We start from the raw sequence: 17,636 nt of genomic DNA on the forward strand, positions 1-17,636 counted from the left end.
GTCAAGACGATCTCACAAACCCAATCAGGACTCTTACCATTCACTGACAAAACTGTTCCTGATATTACAGAACAATACTAAACATCAGGTCTTTGAAAGGCATTTAGAAGTGATTCACATAAGGAAGAGATTATATGGATGTCAACTTCTTTATTATGAGGAACACAACGTTTCGGAGTACATGCTTACTCCGTCATCATCATTCACCTGATGAAGGAGAAAGCATGTACTCCGAAACGTTGTGTTCCTCATAATAAAGAAGTTAACATCCATATATTCTCTTCCCTAATACTAAACATTATGATAACGTTACATATGAGACTTACGTTATATTCCGTCGGCCCTATAAGTAGTACATTATGCTTGACAGTTAAATAGGATGTTTCTGTTTTATATTTCCCAAGTTGCTTTTACATTATGCTTATTTATGAACAAAGACATATACACTGATCAATACAATATCCACTCAAATAAGCCACAGTCTCATTGCATGTACAGTATACTTATTAACAATGGTGCATGTGTAGCCTTCATTACGTTATTGTTACACGTCTTCTAGGAGATGGTCTCCTCAGGGCAAAGATAGACGAGGTGGCGAGACAAAATAGGGGGAAGGCGCTTTATGGTGGAGACATATTTATTCATTATAAACACAAGATGAGAGTGATTTGACAGGCGGTGATAGATGATGTGACTACAGGGATTAGTAGGATAAAGCTAAACACTTTTTTTTAATATTCGACCTAAGCTGTAGGCAGTATTGCGATGTTTCTTCGTCTTGCATTTCAACTGTATATTTTGGACAGTGGATCGTAGTAGTCGGCAAATGTTTAATTGATGGCACATAGTCAATGTCTATGTTCCTATATGGATAGTTCAGGATAGTTCTAGGTTGTGCATGATGTATGATAACCTTTGAAAGTGTAACTAAAAACATCATACATATAGAAAGATATACATATGTGAAGAAATTATAGATGTTGAAAATGTCACTTTCGACAAGTTACATTGACCAAGTCTTAGTATACTGGACTGTTGACTTTGTATGTAATAGCTTACTAGAATAAATAAAATAAATAAATTTAAACAACGAAAAGAACAATTCCTAATTTCACTATTTTCTGGACTACCATGCAATTGCTCCAACATGGGTAACGAACTATCTGTGAAAAATCACGTTTAAAAGGACCAACAAGGAAGTAATCAATAGTTTAACATATCAAATATCCTACATTTCTGTCTCCGTTTTCTTTGCCTCTACGGAACAACTCATTGTGATTGCAGAAAACATGAGGTTTCTAGAATGTCATTTACATATTCTGATTTGGCATTAGAGTGCTCATGGGTTTCACCAAAGTGGTAATCGTCTATAGCCTGCCTCGTGTGGGGCTTTTCTCAAGCTGACTCGCCTTTTCAAAGCGATGTTTAACTACAGTCCATAGAATATGTACACTAACCAGACATGGGAAAGTGAAAGGTCAATTTACGTTTACCCTGGGTCCAGTAAACATGCAGTTTTATTATCCAATATATATTCAAATGTAATATCCTTTTCATTCAAACAACCTTTTGCTGATTTTGATCGTAAATATTGCCAGGCTGACTTGTGACAACTGGCAGTCATGACCAGATTGATCTTTAGAGGAAGTCATCGAGTTATAATAAAAGGCTGGAAGACCTAAAGTAACACGTGAATTCACTACACCATAATAAATTGTCCTTTCTTCACATGTCAGCAGCACAACGTCTTTGTTAGATGGCTGATGTCGACTTCTTGTTAGTCATTTCAGTGGTCGGTCAAAGTTCGGGAAAGGTTGTTCTGACGTTACCCGTAATAGGATGTCCTCAGATCTTTGTTTAGTGGCAGCGAGAACTCAGATCTCATTTTAATGAGACTGGGAATTTGCTATTTGACGCAATCGGATCATCGATATCTCACTCTCATTAAAATCAGATCTTAGTGATCGCTACTGCAACACAAAGTTCTGAGGACCTCCCATTACAGGTCACGTCAGCACGACCTTTTATTCAACCAAACAGAGCGTCGCTTAGCAGATCGCCAAAGTGAAAGCCCGAATTTTTTTTCTAATCATGCAACCTCGAAAAGGTTTACCCAAGGCATTCGGAACGACAGTTACTGGCTCTACGACTGATTCCGTCAATTTTATCATCTACCTCACGCTTTAATTGGATATACATTTATAAAGCCCTTTCGGCCTTTTATCAGACATCTATTTGACATTCCAGAATTTCATTTGTTCAGTTTTCATATTTTTCATCGAGAACTATATCAAAATATGTTTTAAAGCCTAGTCGGGAATGGACAAAAGACAGTTTGAAACTAATGTTCAAGAAAGGTGCGTTCTGACTGGCTGATGACAACTTCCTGTTAGTCATTTCATTGGTCGGTCAAATTTCGCGGGGACGGTCGGGTAGCCTAGTGGTTAAAGCCCTTGGCTTGTCACGCCGAAAACCCGGGTTCGATTCTCAACATGGGTACAAATGTGTGAAGCCCATTTCTGGTGTCCCCCGTCGTGATATTGCTTGAATATTGCTAAAAGCGGCGTAAAATCAAAGTCACTCTCTCACTCAAATTTCGCAAAAGGTCGTTCTGACGAGACCTGTAATGGGATGTCCTCAGATCTCTGTGTACCTGAAGCTAACGTATACCCTCTAGGTCAAACACATCCACTGGTAGGATTAAGTTTAACGTCATTAGTAGGATCTTCCTCTTGACTGATGCATGATCATTCTAACCGACACTCTCTGCTTTGCGGTGTTTTGTGGGGTTGTGAATGACGTGTTTATCATGTTGATGTTACACGGAATGATCAGTGCCAGGGTATGTGTCCATCTATGACTTATTTACGTAGTGATTGGGGAAATGATTGATGAAAGAAGTTGAACTTTCTACACTTGTCAACAATCAATTGCGTGTTTCCGACAATTTTATAATATCGTTATATTCCAGATGACACTCGGTGTTAATCCGAACGTCGTTTAATGACACGAAAACAGTCAGATCAATTAGTTGACTTGTCAGCATTAGACACCAATAGAATTTCAACTGTATATGAAATAAGGATTAGGTGAATGGGCTTTAACCAAGGGATTTAAGATTATTCCACCTATAGAGTGGACGTGCGCGCGCGCGCGTGTGTGTGTGCGTGCGTGCGTGCGTGCGTGCGTGCGTGCGTGCGTGCGTGCGTGCGTGCGTGCGTGCGTGCGTGCGTGTGTGTGTGTGTGTGTACAGGTCCGGGAATAATGCCAGATTTATAGTGCTAGCCCACTGAGATACCGAAGGGCAGGTTAACATGGATACCCCTCTCAGACACAGCTTACTGTTTCCGAGCCGCCAAGTCCTTGTTTTAGCCCCGTAATGCCGATTGCCAGGCAGGGTAACAACAAGTGCCATCACTAATGTCTTTTGATATGGCGCGGCCGGGATCAACCACCGACCTTCAGATCTCTAGCAGACGCTCTATCCACTCGGACACCGAGGCAGAAAACGACAAATTGACAACTAAAGAAATGAATGTCCAACTTCACACTATCAGATCTACTGCGGGCATGGCTAAAATATGAACCTCAATCATCCAGAAGAGTATACAACTCAAGCTACCTTACAAGACGCTAGACGGCTTACAGTGACACACACACACACACACACACGCACGTACGCACGCACGCACACACACACACACGCACACACACACACACACACACACACACACACACACACACACACGAATTATATATCATCCTACCTGGCACCCATTCACTTCTGGATGATAGAAATGTGAATAATTTTCAAGTGCTTATTTAAAACATGCCATGCATTTTGCTTATATACTTACATTATCGTTATTGCTGTAACGAATTCGTACATATTCGTATTTGTTGTAACTGTGTTGAATACTTAAAAGACAAGTACGTTTTCACTAAACGGTATGTTTGTTGTTATTTTCCAGAACGGGAGGCCATATATTCAGGCGGGCGATTAGGTTAATGTAAAAAAATATATTTTAATTATTTTGTGTGGGGCAGTAATTTTGGACTGGTGAAAAACACTCAGAATGCGTAGCTGTCTGATGTCATATTCTGATCCTGCCAACCTGGCCTCACCTCTCTGTACCCACAGTGAAAGGATGTCCCTGAGAAAGCCAGATGTAACATGTCAATGGCATCCAGAGCGTGCGTCTTCTGCTGCAGAACCATGGACATCTCTTCGTCTACAAATCGATTCATCTCCACCAACTTCTACTTAAGAAGGCGCCATCAGACATTCACAATTGCCCACTTTCAAAGCATTTCAAGATTTTACAAACAGTTACCCTCTGGGTATTTTAACGTTTGAAATGAGTAAAGCGTATATGGCCCTGTCTGAAACTCGACGCTTCAGACTGACTGGGAGGGGTTGGTACAGCCGAGCGGTGAATACGTTTCCCGTGACGTCATGGTTGTCTTGGGGACATTGTGGTCGTGTCGTTGAATTCACCATACATCTCCCAAAATGGTTGTTTGGTCGGCATCCCACGGGTATTGACTTTTTAAGTGGTCTCATTATTCCTATAATAATTTGACATAAATCCGTTATGCTTTGTTAAACCCATCAAAAGTCCTCAACCCATCCAAAGGGGTACGGGCAGAAGCTTACCGAAAAAAAAACCCAAAACCTGCAAAGAATGTTTTATGTATCTGTCTGTCATATATACCAAGGTAGAAAAAAATTCTCTTTTTCTCCTTTTCTGTTCAGACTTCATGGTACTTAATCCCGACAGTCGTAGACTACCTTTTCATGTACTTGACATAGACAGTCATTTCATGGAATTATTGTGCATCACTACTTCCGATTTCGGTTTCTATCCGTTTCTGTCATAATAACATGTTTTCACATTTGCTTTATCATTTATTAACTATCGGGATTTGTTTCATGCGTTCCTTTTTCATATATATATATATATATATATATATATATATATATATATATATATATATACCTGGAAAAAGGTTAAGCATCACCTTTCTTTTTGTTCATATATCCCGAACGTTTATCTTTTGTAAATATCTACATATGACATAGATCTCATGTTAGTAAATGTTCAAAATAATACTGTTTGCTTGTTCTTTATTTGTTCGTTGTTGAACGCCGCTCTCTTTCAGCAGTATGACGGCGGTCTGTAAATAATCCAGTCTGGACCTAACAATCCAGTGACTGACATCATGAGCATCGATCTATGCAACTGGGATACGATGACATGCATCATTTCGTGGGATAGGTTTTAACAGATTAAAATCAATATGTGGTCACAAAGGGTGTAACACACTGACAACTATACATGGTTCAAACAATAATTTATTATGTGTTATAGTATATTCCTATAAACGTCACATGTATGATAGAAGTCAAATATATTTCCTATATTCGTTATACAACCATACATTTTATTAGGCTGGGCTGTCTACATAACAATGGAGCCATGTATCACTTTCGGGGCACAGGGACTCTTCAAAGTCGTTGTATCATGGTTAGGCACTGATTTATGCAATGGCTTACAGGGGTCCGAGATTGAAGGATAGAGGTGTTTGTCAAAGGGCGCTGTTGTTTTTTCCACGCTTGACGGAAATAACCGAACGTGAGATTGATTCAGTGCATCTATAATCCTGACAATGTGCTTGACAGGCGGTACTTTATCAGCCAATTACACTGGGAATTGAACAAACGAGTGCTTGTTTTCATCACAACCGGTGGACTATCGCTGGGCGGAGTTGGGGCATGGTGGTCTAGTCGTTTATGGCGCTGCAATCTCGGTTCGCCCTGATCATGTTTCCGGGTGTGTCAGCTCGGGGGTTTCACCAAAGTGGTAAACGTCTATGACCTGCATTACTTCGGTCTTCCACCCACAGTAAGGACCGCCTCCGTGGTCTAGTGGTAGAGTGTCCGCCCGGAGAGAGGATGGTCCGGGGTTCGATTCCCGGCCGAGTCATACCAATTGACGTTAAAAGATGGTACTTGTTGTTACCCTGTCTGGCGTTCGGCATTAAGGGACTAAATCAAAGACTGGTCGGCTCGGAGTCAGTATACTGTGTCTTAGTGGGTTATTCGCGGCACTCGCTCACCCACTCATCACAACCAAACGATTATCAAATTTTGTTCTTGGATGTTTTTGGATATTTTGGCAATCAATGATTGTCACGTGTTTTTCTTTCTTTCTTTTCTTGAAAAGGGTGACACAACTGACACAGAGATCGAAGGTTCAGCAATTGGTTGCGCATAGTTGCCTCCCCTCCCCGCCCCAGGATCAGCCGAATATGGGTTCGAATGCGACATTCGCCCCGATTATCAGTCTTAGTTTAGTATCAGAAGCGCATCCATATTCGTTGGTTTCAGCACAGTATATATATGACCTGCATCACTGCGGGGTTTCCTCTCACACGCCGACACTCCTTGATGTAAATGATGTACTGTTAAAAATAAAGTTAAACAAAACCCACTCCCCCGCTTCTAATTAACTGCGTTTTTGTTCTGACTAAATTGGGAGTGCCAACGTACTAGTATATATTCACAATACATGGCGTACTCTTGTAGTCAGTATTTATACAATCTTAAAGTAACGTTTTTATGCAAAAAGTACAAGAAGAATTTACTCAATCCAATCCATCTCCGAATACTTTAATCAAAAGTCGCTCCACAACAGCAAATACATGATATGGCGGTGACATGTCGTAACGCTTGACAACCTTCCATGTTGTTTTCTGAAATTGTTCAAGATGGACGTTTGACGTTATACCTGTCATTGGCGCTGTAGAGGAGTTCGCTGTGTCAAGCTGTGTATTATTTACCTTTAGGAGTTTATAAAGTGACACAAAAAGCATTTGTATTTACAGGACAAAATCACAAGGAGGAAACATACATGGGTGAGGCCACTGGTGTTTATCACAAATAATCTTGTGTCATTAATTGATTTGGGCTGAAAATAACTCCCTTACAAATGTTGTAAATATAGATCTAACTTCAAAAAGTCAACGCCAGGGAATAATCAGACCATATAGATTACAAAGGGCGTCACATACAAACTAGTGACGAACCTTATAAGAATGGACCACTGAATATTTCCTGCTCTATTTTCATCAATATTAAAGATATGTGGAAACTATTTCTGGATTGAGTTACTAGCTGTAACAAAAATGTGTCTTTCCGTGAAATTCTCGTGCATTTGGTGCATAATGAGAAACTGACGTCTTTGGGAAATGGCTAACAGGCTATGTCACGATACATGTAAAAATCCAACAGTATCGTTAGGCGTTTGTTCCAGGGTAGTTCGCTCTTTGAAATGTCATTGAGAAGATTCCTTACAACTGATAAGGCCGCTAGATCAGTTGGTTCACTGAAACCAGCAGTTGGTCGCCACATGTACGTTACTCATAGTGTTATTGGCAGACTCGTTCTGTCGTGGCAAACACCGCAGAGTGGCCGCCCAAAGAAAGCATCCGTTCAACAAGACCGTTAAACAAAGAAATCTCCCCTCAGCTTCAACCTTGAGTGAGTGAGTGAGTATGGTTTTACGCCGCTTTTAGCAATATTCCAGCAATATCACGGCGGGGGGCACCAAAAATGGGCTTCACATATTGTACCCATATCGTGAATCGAACCCGGGTTTTCGACGTGACGAGCGAACACTTTAACCACTGTGCTACCCGACCGCCCCAATTCAACCTTGAACATGGAAATTCGTAATATGAATCAGGGAAGCAATTTCGTTCTTTCGCTCCAGCACCCAGCAATATTCCAGCTACGCGACAACGGAATGTATATTATCAAGTCTGGACAAGACAATCCAGTGCTTGATATTATGATATTTGTTTGTTTGTTGTTTAACGCCGCACTCAGCAATATTCCAGCTATATGACGGCGGTCTGTAAATAATCGAGCCTGGACAAGACAATCCAGTGATTGACATCTTGAGCATCGATCCATGCAATTGGGATACGATGACATACATCAACCAAGTCAGCGAGCCTGACCACCCGATCCCGTTAATCGCCTTTTACGACAAGCATGGGTTGCGGATGACCTATTCTCCACCCGGATCTTCACGGGTCTTGATGTTATGAGATTCGATCCGCCCCGTCGGGGTACGAGGAAACACATGAACCAAGTCACCGAGCCTCAGCGCCCGATCCATCACGCCGTCTCTTACCACCAGCATTTGTTGATGTGGGCTCATTCTAAAACTTTGGATCCCGACGGGGGAGCAATATCAACACAACCATGTACAAACAGATTTTAGTTATATGAGAGGGTTCCCTTTATATATCATTATGCACATCGTCACCTGCCATGCAACTAGATTATGGCTACTGGATGTTAATTAGTAGCCGTTTATTCCGTTCACAGAGGGGCGGTGGGGTATGGTAGCCTCATGGTTAAAGTGTTCACTCGCGCCGAAGACCCGGGTTCGATTCCTCACATGGGTATAATGTGTGAAGCCCATTTGTGGTGTCCCCTGCCGTGATATTGCTGGAATATTGCCAAACACGGCGTAGAACCATACTCACTCATTTATCCTGTTCGCAGTTGTGGAATTTCATGACGATCTATCTTAAAATTAATGTGTTAGGCGTACAAAAAGTGAAGGCTTAACGATCTGATGTGAATTGTCAAATGCGGTTAGCCGGTCAGTTACAGTTTGGGGAGGAGAAAGTTTGGAGGGATCCATGGACAATAACATCATAATGAGCGGAATCTTTTCTGATGCAATATACCGTTTCCGTGCTTCATCCCAACTGGAGCCTCCCTTTTATTATAATAACATGTAAATAATGTCTTAAAAGATTTTAACCTATCTTTTTCTAGCACTTTTTTTGCTTTCGGAACACTCCAGGGAGGAGGAACTAAATATATTTGGACTTTTCTATATTATATTTTAAATTCCGGTTGGAAACGGGGTTTTCGCAGCTTTGTTTAAAATGTTTTGTTGAATGTTGAGCAATAAACTTATTGTTTTAGGATTACCCACAAGCAAGTTGAAGTTTAAAACATTGCTTCAAGTTCGTTTTCCAATATCCCAAACACAACATCGCCCTATCGACTTTCTCTTGGAACGAACAAATATTTAGATATCGCGGTAGATCGGACCCACCGAGAACCTATTGGGGAATGTGAAGACTCCCCAATACTGCAACCTTCTGCATTACCCAGATTGTCACAAGGGCTGTAAGAACAACAAAAGTAATAAGATAACAAAGGTGGAAACTTAACAAGGGGAGCCACCAGTTAATTGGCAGTGATAGATGATTAGCAATGGACAAAAACAACAAGAAGCCATTGACATCAGGAAACATCAGCCAGCCGTGAACCAAGACCAGGGAACCTATCTGCCCAGTGCTTGGGACTTATTGCTTTGAATATTCTCTGTGCTAATTATCCAGCTTGTGACCATTTATCCATTGCGATTTCCATTGCTATTACCTATCAGTACTTATTATCCCCTGCCTCCCGTTTGCCCATTGTCCATTGCCTATTACCAATAAGGGATAATTTAAGTCCTATCTACCAGTTGTCCATTGCTATCACCTATCAACGCTAATTTACTGTGATGGTTGGCTTCCAATTGTCCATTGCTAATCACCTATCACCGCCAATTAACATGTTTGTTTGACACAAAATATGTTTCGGACACTGCTTAAAAAAGTACAATTTTGTTCTCTGAAAGGAGTCTTAATGTCACCCACAAAACAGTACTCTCAGAAAATCCAGTGAACGATGATGCTTGTTTTTGTCAACCCTGGCGACAAAGTAGGAAGTGAATGCACGTTGAAGGGATTAGTAATTACTCGAAAAAGGGTCGGTGGGGTAGGCTAGTGGTTACAACGTTCGCTCGTCACGCCGAAGGCCCGGGTTTGATTCCCCACATAGGTAGAATGTGTGAAGCGGGAATGAACGGCGGGAATGAATACGGTCCGTCTGGGCTACAAGTCTTACTCAGTTATCTCCCCTGGAACACGCACTGAGAAAACACCACCTGAGTCAAACATGTATCAATCAAGGCTATCGGACACACAGGCAAGATACGGTGAATTGGCCTCTCGGCTGAATGTGGACGTGACGTGGAGGTACGCTGTGAGGGATTATGTCCCTTTGTTTATGTGTTGGGGCTATGTATCAGATGTTTTATTTCCTCGACAATGTTTATAATGAAACGACTGGGAAATCTGCTTTTGAAAGTTTACACTCGCAACGCTGAAATATATGGTGGCCGAGAAGGAACATCGCTATAATATAGTCTATGTATAGCTACTTTCATTTTCACTTGTGCCATTCTATGGTACGATATAGCTAGCCCACTGAGATACTGTCACGGAGCTTTGTTTCTTCACTTTATTTCAGTACTTGTAGGCCACGGGCCTTTTTGTACAGACGAAATACACTTAAGGTGCAAAACAGTATAAGATATAATACATTTCTTTGCTTTTTAACAAAAGCAGTTTTAACATAATTGCATATAATACATGTTGTAGTATTTGTGTTCTTACAGCATTGGCATAAAACAAGTACTTTGCAGTATTCATATTGCGATGACAGTAGTGTATTAAACTTCAGAATATTTGGAAAGATGTAAAGTTTAGATTTTATGTAACTTTGCCTAAGATTAACAAATTAACAAAAAGTGACATTCATTTTCGATATGGTTTAAGTTACAAACTTTACATTTTCTAAATTCACGAGGAATATTATAATGTCGTCCACGTTCAATTTCTAAATTGTGAGAACTAAGACGAAAACGAGTCAATGTGGTTCTGAATTGATTTACAGTAATACTACTCAAATAGTTCTCACATTAAATGGATGTTTTAAACTGTGCATGATAAGCCATTTGGGGGCTTTCAGATAAATCACTTTGCCAAACCTCAAAAGGTTGTCTTTTAACCGTTGACGTAACATATTTAAAAATTCGGTTTTATTAACACATGTTTGAAAGAACCAGACATCACCAAATCCTAATTTAAAAACATCAGTTTTAAGTTTCGTTACCCAATTTACGTGGCCTTGTTCGTCGTACAAGCGCAACACATTGTAACATTTTTGGGATAAGCGGGATTCCTGCATATTTAAAAGAGACAACCAATATTTGACACATTTCAAAACAGCAAGCAACTGAATAGAATCTCTACCACATTCGCCTAACACCCCATTAACTTTACATTTAAAAGACGCTTTCAGGTATACAATTGAACTTTTTCTAGTGGTTCTATGTCACTGAACCCCAAAATTTCGACCCCATATAAAAGTATTGGTGTTATCTTTGCATTAAATTTGAAGTAAAGGTGAGGCGGGTATGGTTTCAAGGAATGTATAATACTTAAAAGGATCATGAACACCATTCTTGCCTGAATTGCAATATTACTTAAAGCTTTCGACCACAGTAATCTATGGCTAAAATACAAACCAAGATAACGGTATCCAGTAACCACTTCAACTGCATTTCCATCAAAATAACCTTTTTCATAACGTGTTAAACTTCCCCCATTTTTATATACGACTATTTTTGTTTTCGATAAATTCACTGATATTTCCGATTTACAACAGTAATCATGCAAGATATTTAACTTCATTTGAGCTGTGTTACCAGGGTGTCATTAAATAAGAATATAGTAATTAGTTTGACCTGCTTGACAAGGGTATAAGGATCTACACCGAAACGTCGCCATACAGTAAAATAAAGAAGCTATTATCCATTAATTGTGTCTACTTTGTCAAGAATAAAGTAATAATGAAAACGTGGTAATCGGGTCACGGGTTTATTATTATCAGCTAGTTGTAAGTATAGATGACAATAAAAAAAAGGATAAAAAAGACGAATTTACACTGACAAAGAACACAGATTAATTAAACCTGAACAGACATACAAGCTGGTTCGCAATTGTAACACAGTAATAAAAAGAGAGTAGCTAAATCAACACTTTGACAAGATATTTACAAGATGCATAGACAGCCAATTAAGAAGCTTGCAACCAATTAACACCCGAGAGTTAATTAACTCAACACTCGGCTTTGTTAAGTGGCGGGAAATAAACATACACCTCTTAAATAAATCAAGCAAAGGCAAACACTAAAAATACGGGTACTGGAGCTAAGGAGTGTCTAGACTCCCAATCATTAAGAAAGGTGCTTGACCAAAAGTGTAAGACTCCCAAACATAAATATTAGGTATTTGACCTAAAGTAAGCAATCACGGGAATTTTTAATCCGCGGATTATAAGGAAAACGGGATACGAAATATAGAAGCCTAGCCAATAGGTTTCACCTCAATACCATCAGAGTAAATCAGTAACTGCCCCATAACCATTGACTCACGAAACCTAAGTTTTGAATGACCACCCTGAAGCAAGACGACCCGTAAACGATCTTACGATCCCTGCCGGTGAAGACACATGATTTCACCAAGGGTCATATACGTGTGCGCGGACCTCGGAGAGAACAACATGTCCTGGACAGCCGAGGGAATGCAATAGCCTGGTGAGGTATAACCAAAGTGTATCTTCTAACACAGGGAAAACTTGAATAACAAACTAGTTACTTCACCAATACGGAAGAAGCTGGTACCAAACTAAAGCGCTGAACATAATCTATCCAACGGTATCAAAACCAGATATGTACCAAAAAAAATGACATGGCAAAAATGAGAATAAATACATGAGAAATATACCAGTACTAGATATTCACTATACATGAATAATGAAGCAAATATATATGAGATTACATATGTCAAATCAGTACATGATAAAAGTGTGCGATTAAACCGATTAAAAATGCTAGACAATATTACAGCATGTGTAACAGTAATTACGAGTGGAACCACTATTTGTGCAGTTCTTTCCGAGGTATCCTAATTTGAAGCCTATATAACAACAGCATTACCTTGAACAATAGACACAGACAGTAGTTTGCACTTCAGGGCGAGTGGGCTACCATTCCCCAAGGTGTGATCCGTACTCTCATTTCCTCCATAGACAGGAAGTGCCAGGCAGTACTTCAGGCTAATGGTGGACACGAGGTATTGAGTTCTCATGGCCTTGACATTGTCATGGTCCGTGTAATGCCGACTGTCATTACGCACCAAGCGTCCAGATGCCCGGAGAGAGGAGGGTCAGGGTTCGATCCCCGGCTGCGTCATACCAAAAGACGCTAAAAGATGATACTTGTTGTTACCTTGCCTGGCGCTCGGCATTTTAAGGGGCTAAAACAAGGAGTGGTTGGCTTGGAGTCAGTATACTGTGGCTGATTGGGGTATTCATGTTAAACAGCGGCATGGTATCTCAGATGGCTAGCACTATAAAAATCGGCATTAGTCCGAACTGGCACAAGCAGCCACATACGCACGCACACACACGTGCATGCACGTCTCTACATAAGTGCAATAATCTTTCGAGAACGCAACGTTAAAGCCCATTTCACCTCACCTCAAGCGTTCAAATATGCTATAAATATATACGTTTACTTGCCACACCAACATAGAGGAGTATATAAGAATTTGCCTCTTTACAATAAACTATATATAATTCTCTTTTTCTGCATTGGAGCAATTTTCATTCAATTAGCCTAATTTGTAGGTTTCGGTGATAGTGTCTGTTTAGTCAAATTGTTCCAATGACATTGCCTTTGTGTGTCGTTAGAGTGATAAACAAACCATCAGTATGAAATGTGTGAGCGTGTGTGGTTTCATGCTGCCTTTCAGTCAAACATGTACGAGGGCTGGTTGATGCGTTTTGAGCCTCGCATAGAAAGTCTTGACCTGAAGGGACCTTCCCCATTGATGTTAGGGTAATAAGTTTCGTAAATGTCCGTCCTTTGGCTGTCCAAAAGGTTCTCCACAGCTGCTATGAGGTAATCGTTTGAGTCGAAATGAATTCCGGATAGGGCCTTCTTCGTGTTTGGGAACACATTTATACACATGATTTTCGTCGATTTACTGACATCACTATTTCCTTAAAGTTTTCCTACCAGAAATTGTTTCATGATATCCTGAAACTTATTAGTTATATCTGTTTTGTGGATGCATGATGACATTACATAATTACATTCATTGATATTATATATCTTTAATACACATTTGGTGCTTTGGGCAGACACATTTGAAAAAGTCAACGAGGCACAATCTGGATTTAGACAGGGATATATCACAATTGATAACGTTTATATTTTTGATACAGGCAAGTATACAAAGATACCTAACAAAGGATTGCAAACTATAGGCATCATTTTAGATTTTGTAAAAGCATTTGACTGACTCTTGGAGCTATTTAAAACGCATGGACTTAGTAGCAAAATGGGGGAATTATTGTGCTGTATCTACCGTATTGTGAAGGTTTGTGTGTGTGTAAGGACAATACCGTATCGTTTGTTTGTAATATGGGTGTTCGCTAAGGATGTTTCTTAAGTCATTTTTCTTTTCTTTCTTTTCTTTCTTTATCATGAATTAGCAGAGCAAATCAAGGCAAATTGCACAAATATACAGATACACCCTGAAATAGTAAAGTGTTCCTTCTTTGGTTAGTCCGATGATATAGTAATGTTTTAAAGCACAATACCTGGATTACTAAAAAACAACAATTATTTGAACTTGAATCCTACTTACTGTGACTGTTAACAAAACAAAAGTAGTCGTATTTAAACGTAGTGGCAGATTATCGCCAAGAGAAAAATGGTTTTACAGAGGGCAACCTCTATAGACATCGTTACTTTTTATGAATACCTTGGTGTCTATTTTACCATCATGGTGTCATGCTCTATGCATATTAATGAGGCTGCTTTACGCGCTAAGAAAATTTCCATTGACATTTTTCAAAACCTTAAGCAACTTGGACATGTAAGTTATAATACATTTTTTCAAAATCTTTGGCACTAAAATAAGCCCAATTAAGATACATGGGGCCGAACTGTGGGGATTCAGAAATATAGAAAAAGTTCGTTTATATGCTTGTAAGAACTTTCTCGGTGTTCAGCCGAGCACTCCAAATGTTATGGTATATGGTGAATGTGGAAGATGTCCATTGTACATAGACAAGCTTAAAAAGGTTGTGAGATACTGGTTAATTACCATAGATTTTCAAAGTAATGTTACTATATGTTGTTACTCTACGATCGTCATTGTAAATCTAACTGGGCATCGTATGTCAAACAGTTAATTAATTCAACTGGGTATGGTTTAGTACGGTCTGAACACAATTAAATGTGAGTGAGTTGGGTTTATCGCCGCTTTTAACAGTATTCCAGTTATATCGCGGCGTGTCAGCTTAATGTGGGAGGAAAGCCCGAAGTGATGCAGGTCTCAGACGTTTACCACTTCGGTGAAACCCACGAGCACGGGTATGGTGCTGACAAACCTAGAAACATAATCGGGGCGAACCGGGATTCGAACCCACAATCATAGGTTTCTAGCGTGCCCAAGGGACGCAACTCTGAACAGCGAATTGCGGCGCCTTAACGAGTGGGCCCACACAATGTAAACCTGGATCGATTTATTATTGACTTCACAAAGACTTTAAAAGACACGTACTTCCAAAAATGGTTATCTCATCTACCTTTGTCCAATAAATTAAATCATTATTCGGATATCAAAACAAATTAAACAGAGCACTAATTGCTTGAAATAGATTTAAAGAATTTCCGAGTGGCGTACGTTAGTCCGATTTAGATGCAGCTCTCACGATCTCCTTATTCAATAAGGTCGACACTGCATAATTCAAAGAGAAGACAGAACCTGTCAACTGCTTAGTTTTAATAATATAGAAGATGAATATCACATTTTACTTGTTTGTCCATTTTATGCTGACATTAAAAAACAATTCATAATTGATTATTTTTTCAAGGATCCTCACTTATTCTACTTATTTATGAAGACTCATGAAGGCATTTCGTAGTACCATACAGTGATTAGACGCTAAATCTCGATATCTGCTTAGAACACAATGTGTGATCCATGTATTTTGTTGGAGGATTAGCCAAAAAAAATAAAAATTTTTTTTATTAAAACAATTCCAGTAAAAGATCATTGCTATTCCTTAAGATCTACGTAATATGTTTTAAAATGAACAGTATTATGTTAGTCTTTAAAGTAAATGTATTATCATCTATATATTATACTTAATGAATCTGGGATGTTTCAAAGAATAACGTTAGTATGGCAAATTTATTACTTTTGCATGGAGGATACCTATTAAGCGGTACATGTAAGACCCGATTATTATATACCTCCAATCAAAGAAATTACGTATAATGGTATGCTTTACACTCATTTTTTGTCAGCATTTCAGTGAATGAGCACCGAAACAATAATCCTACCCCTTACGTAAAAATGCATACATTTGTTCAAACATGTACATGGTATTATCGTCTGCTTTTGTACATGCTGGTTACCTCCCTTTCAATACTCTTTTGCATTAAAGAAAAGAATACCATTACTTCCGGGGAAATTTTTGCATATCTGTCAATCATCATACCAACTCAGCCAATCACCGAGCAGATCGTCAATCGGTTACTCCGCCCTCCGAAGCTTTTCCGCTTTCATATTTACACGTAACTTCACCGAAAATTATCTGTAAAATTAAATTTATTCCATGTAGCAACAAACAAATGGACGAGAATCAATGCTAAATATATACTCTACACCTGTGAACAATTGTATCTCGCGTATACGCATTTTTCTTTCCACAATCACGATATTTGTTACCCCCTCTGCAAACCACATTTTCACATGCAGCATTGCGATCTATCGCGCTGGTCAGCATATGACCTCTTTGTGAGGGAAGAACGCCATAGCAGATCGCGGCTCACTTTGTACTCGAATATTTTAGGAAATGCCGGTCTCAAATCTTTTCATTCATGTTTCCACTGCCATTTAGAGCTTTCTAAGGTCATTGTGGCTACAATTGGAGACATTTGGACTCACTTCTGACCACTCAGAAGAGTCTTTGTTTTTCCCTCCAAAATTCAACATGCCGCTCCTCAGAAGGCAACCATTCCACAAACAGAAACCTCCGCCCAATTTGCGACCTGATGAAGAGGTTTTCCACTGCAAACTCACAAATGAAGTATTCAGGGACTACGAGTAAGCAAATTGTTCTCCATCCTCTTTCTGTTTGTTTATCATTGTTGCCGGTATCACGTGTACAATATTCACCCAAGTTCACTCGATCTGGGCACATTTCGCTATCGCGTGTACATTCAACCATGCTATCTCGGAACGTTTATTATGTACTGAGCGCCATTTTCTTCATGGGATAACGTAATATGCTACGATTGTGTTTCATCACTCTAGAGCTAATTTCACTCGCGAAACGGATTCAGATGTAGGATGGCATAGGTGATGGTAAAAGCCCAGGTCACTAGGCCTGAACATGACTTCCTTTTATTCTCCCGAATTTATGTCGGATCTTTTTTTAGACTCCATGACATTGCAATGCAGGAAATGTTGTACACCGTGCTGTTTTGATTTGTACAACGAACAATGGAGTGGTTTAGACAATTTGTCGTCTTGTCTTTGTGTTAGTTTTAAGATCTAAATATAGGTTTGGTCTTGTTGACAAGATCTAACTGCAATATTCTAGTTTATCAAGATACCATAATATATATG

The 17,636-nt window shown here is 39.5% G+C and overlaps 1 protein-coding gene across 1 annotated transcript in view; it reads left to right on the plus strand.

The window, feature by feature from the left end:
- Positions 1-16,539: 16,539 nt before the first annotated feature.
- Positions 16,540-17,636, plus strand: part of LOC124144430 (bromodomain adjacent to zinc finger domain protein 1A-like) — a 32,346-nt gene continuing 31,249 nt past the window's right edge. Inside the window, exon 1 of the mRNA XM_046513835.2 lies at positions 16,540-17,111. Coding sequence (XP_046369791.2) covers positions 16,999-17,111 — 113 coding nt within the window. The 5' untranslated portion in view covers positions 16,540-16,998. The remainder of the gene's footprint in view (positions 17,112-17,636) is intronic.

This window comes from Haliotis rufescens, unplaced genomic scaffold, assembly GCF_023055435.1.
Source record: "Haliotis rufescens isolate VD_foot unplaced genomic scaffold, xgHalRufe1.0.p SCAF_82, whole genome shotgun sequence".
Classification (NCBI taxonomy): domain Eukaryota; kingdom Metazoa; phylum Mollusca; class Gastropoda; order Lepetellida; family Haliotidae; genus Haliotis; species Haliotis rufescens.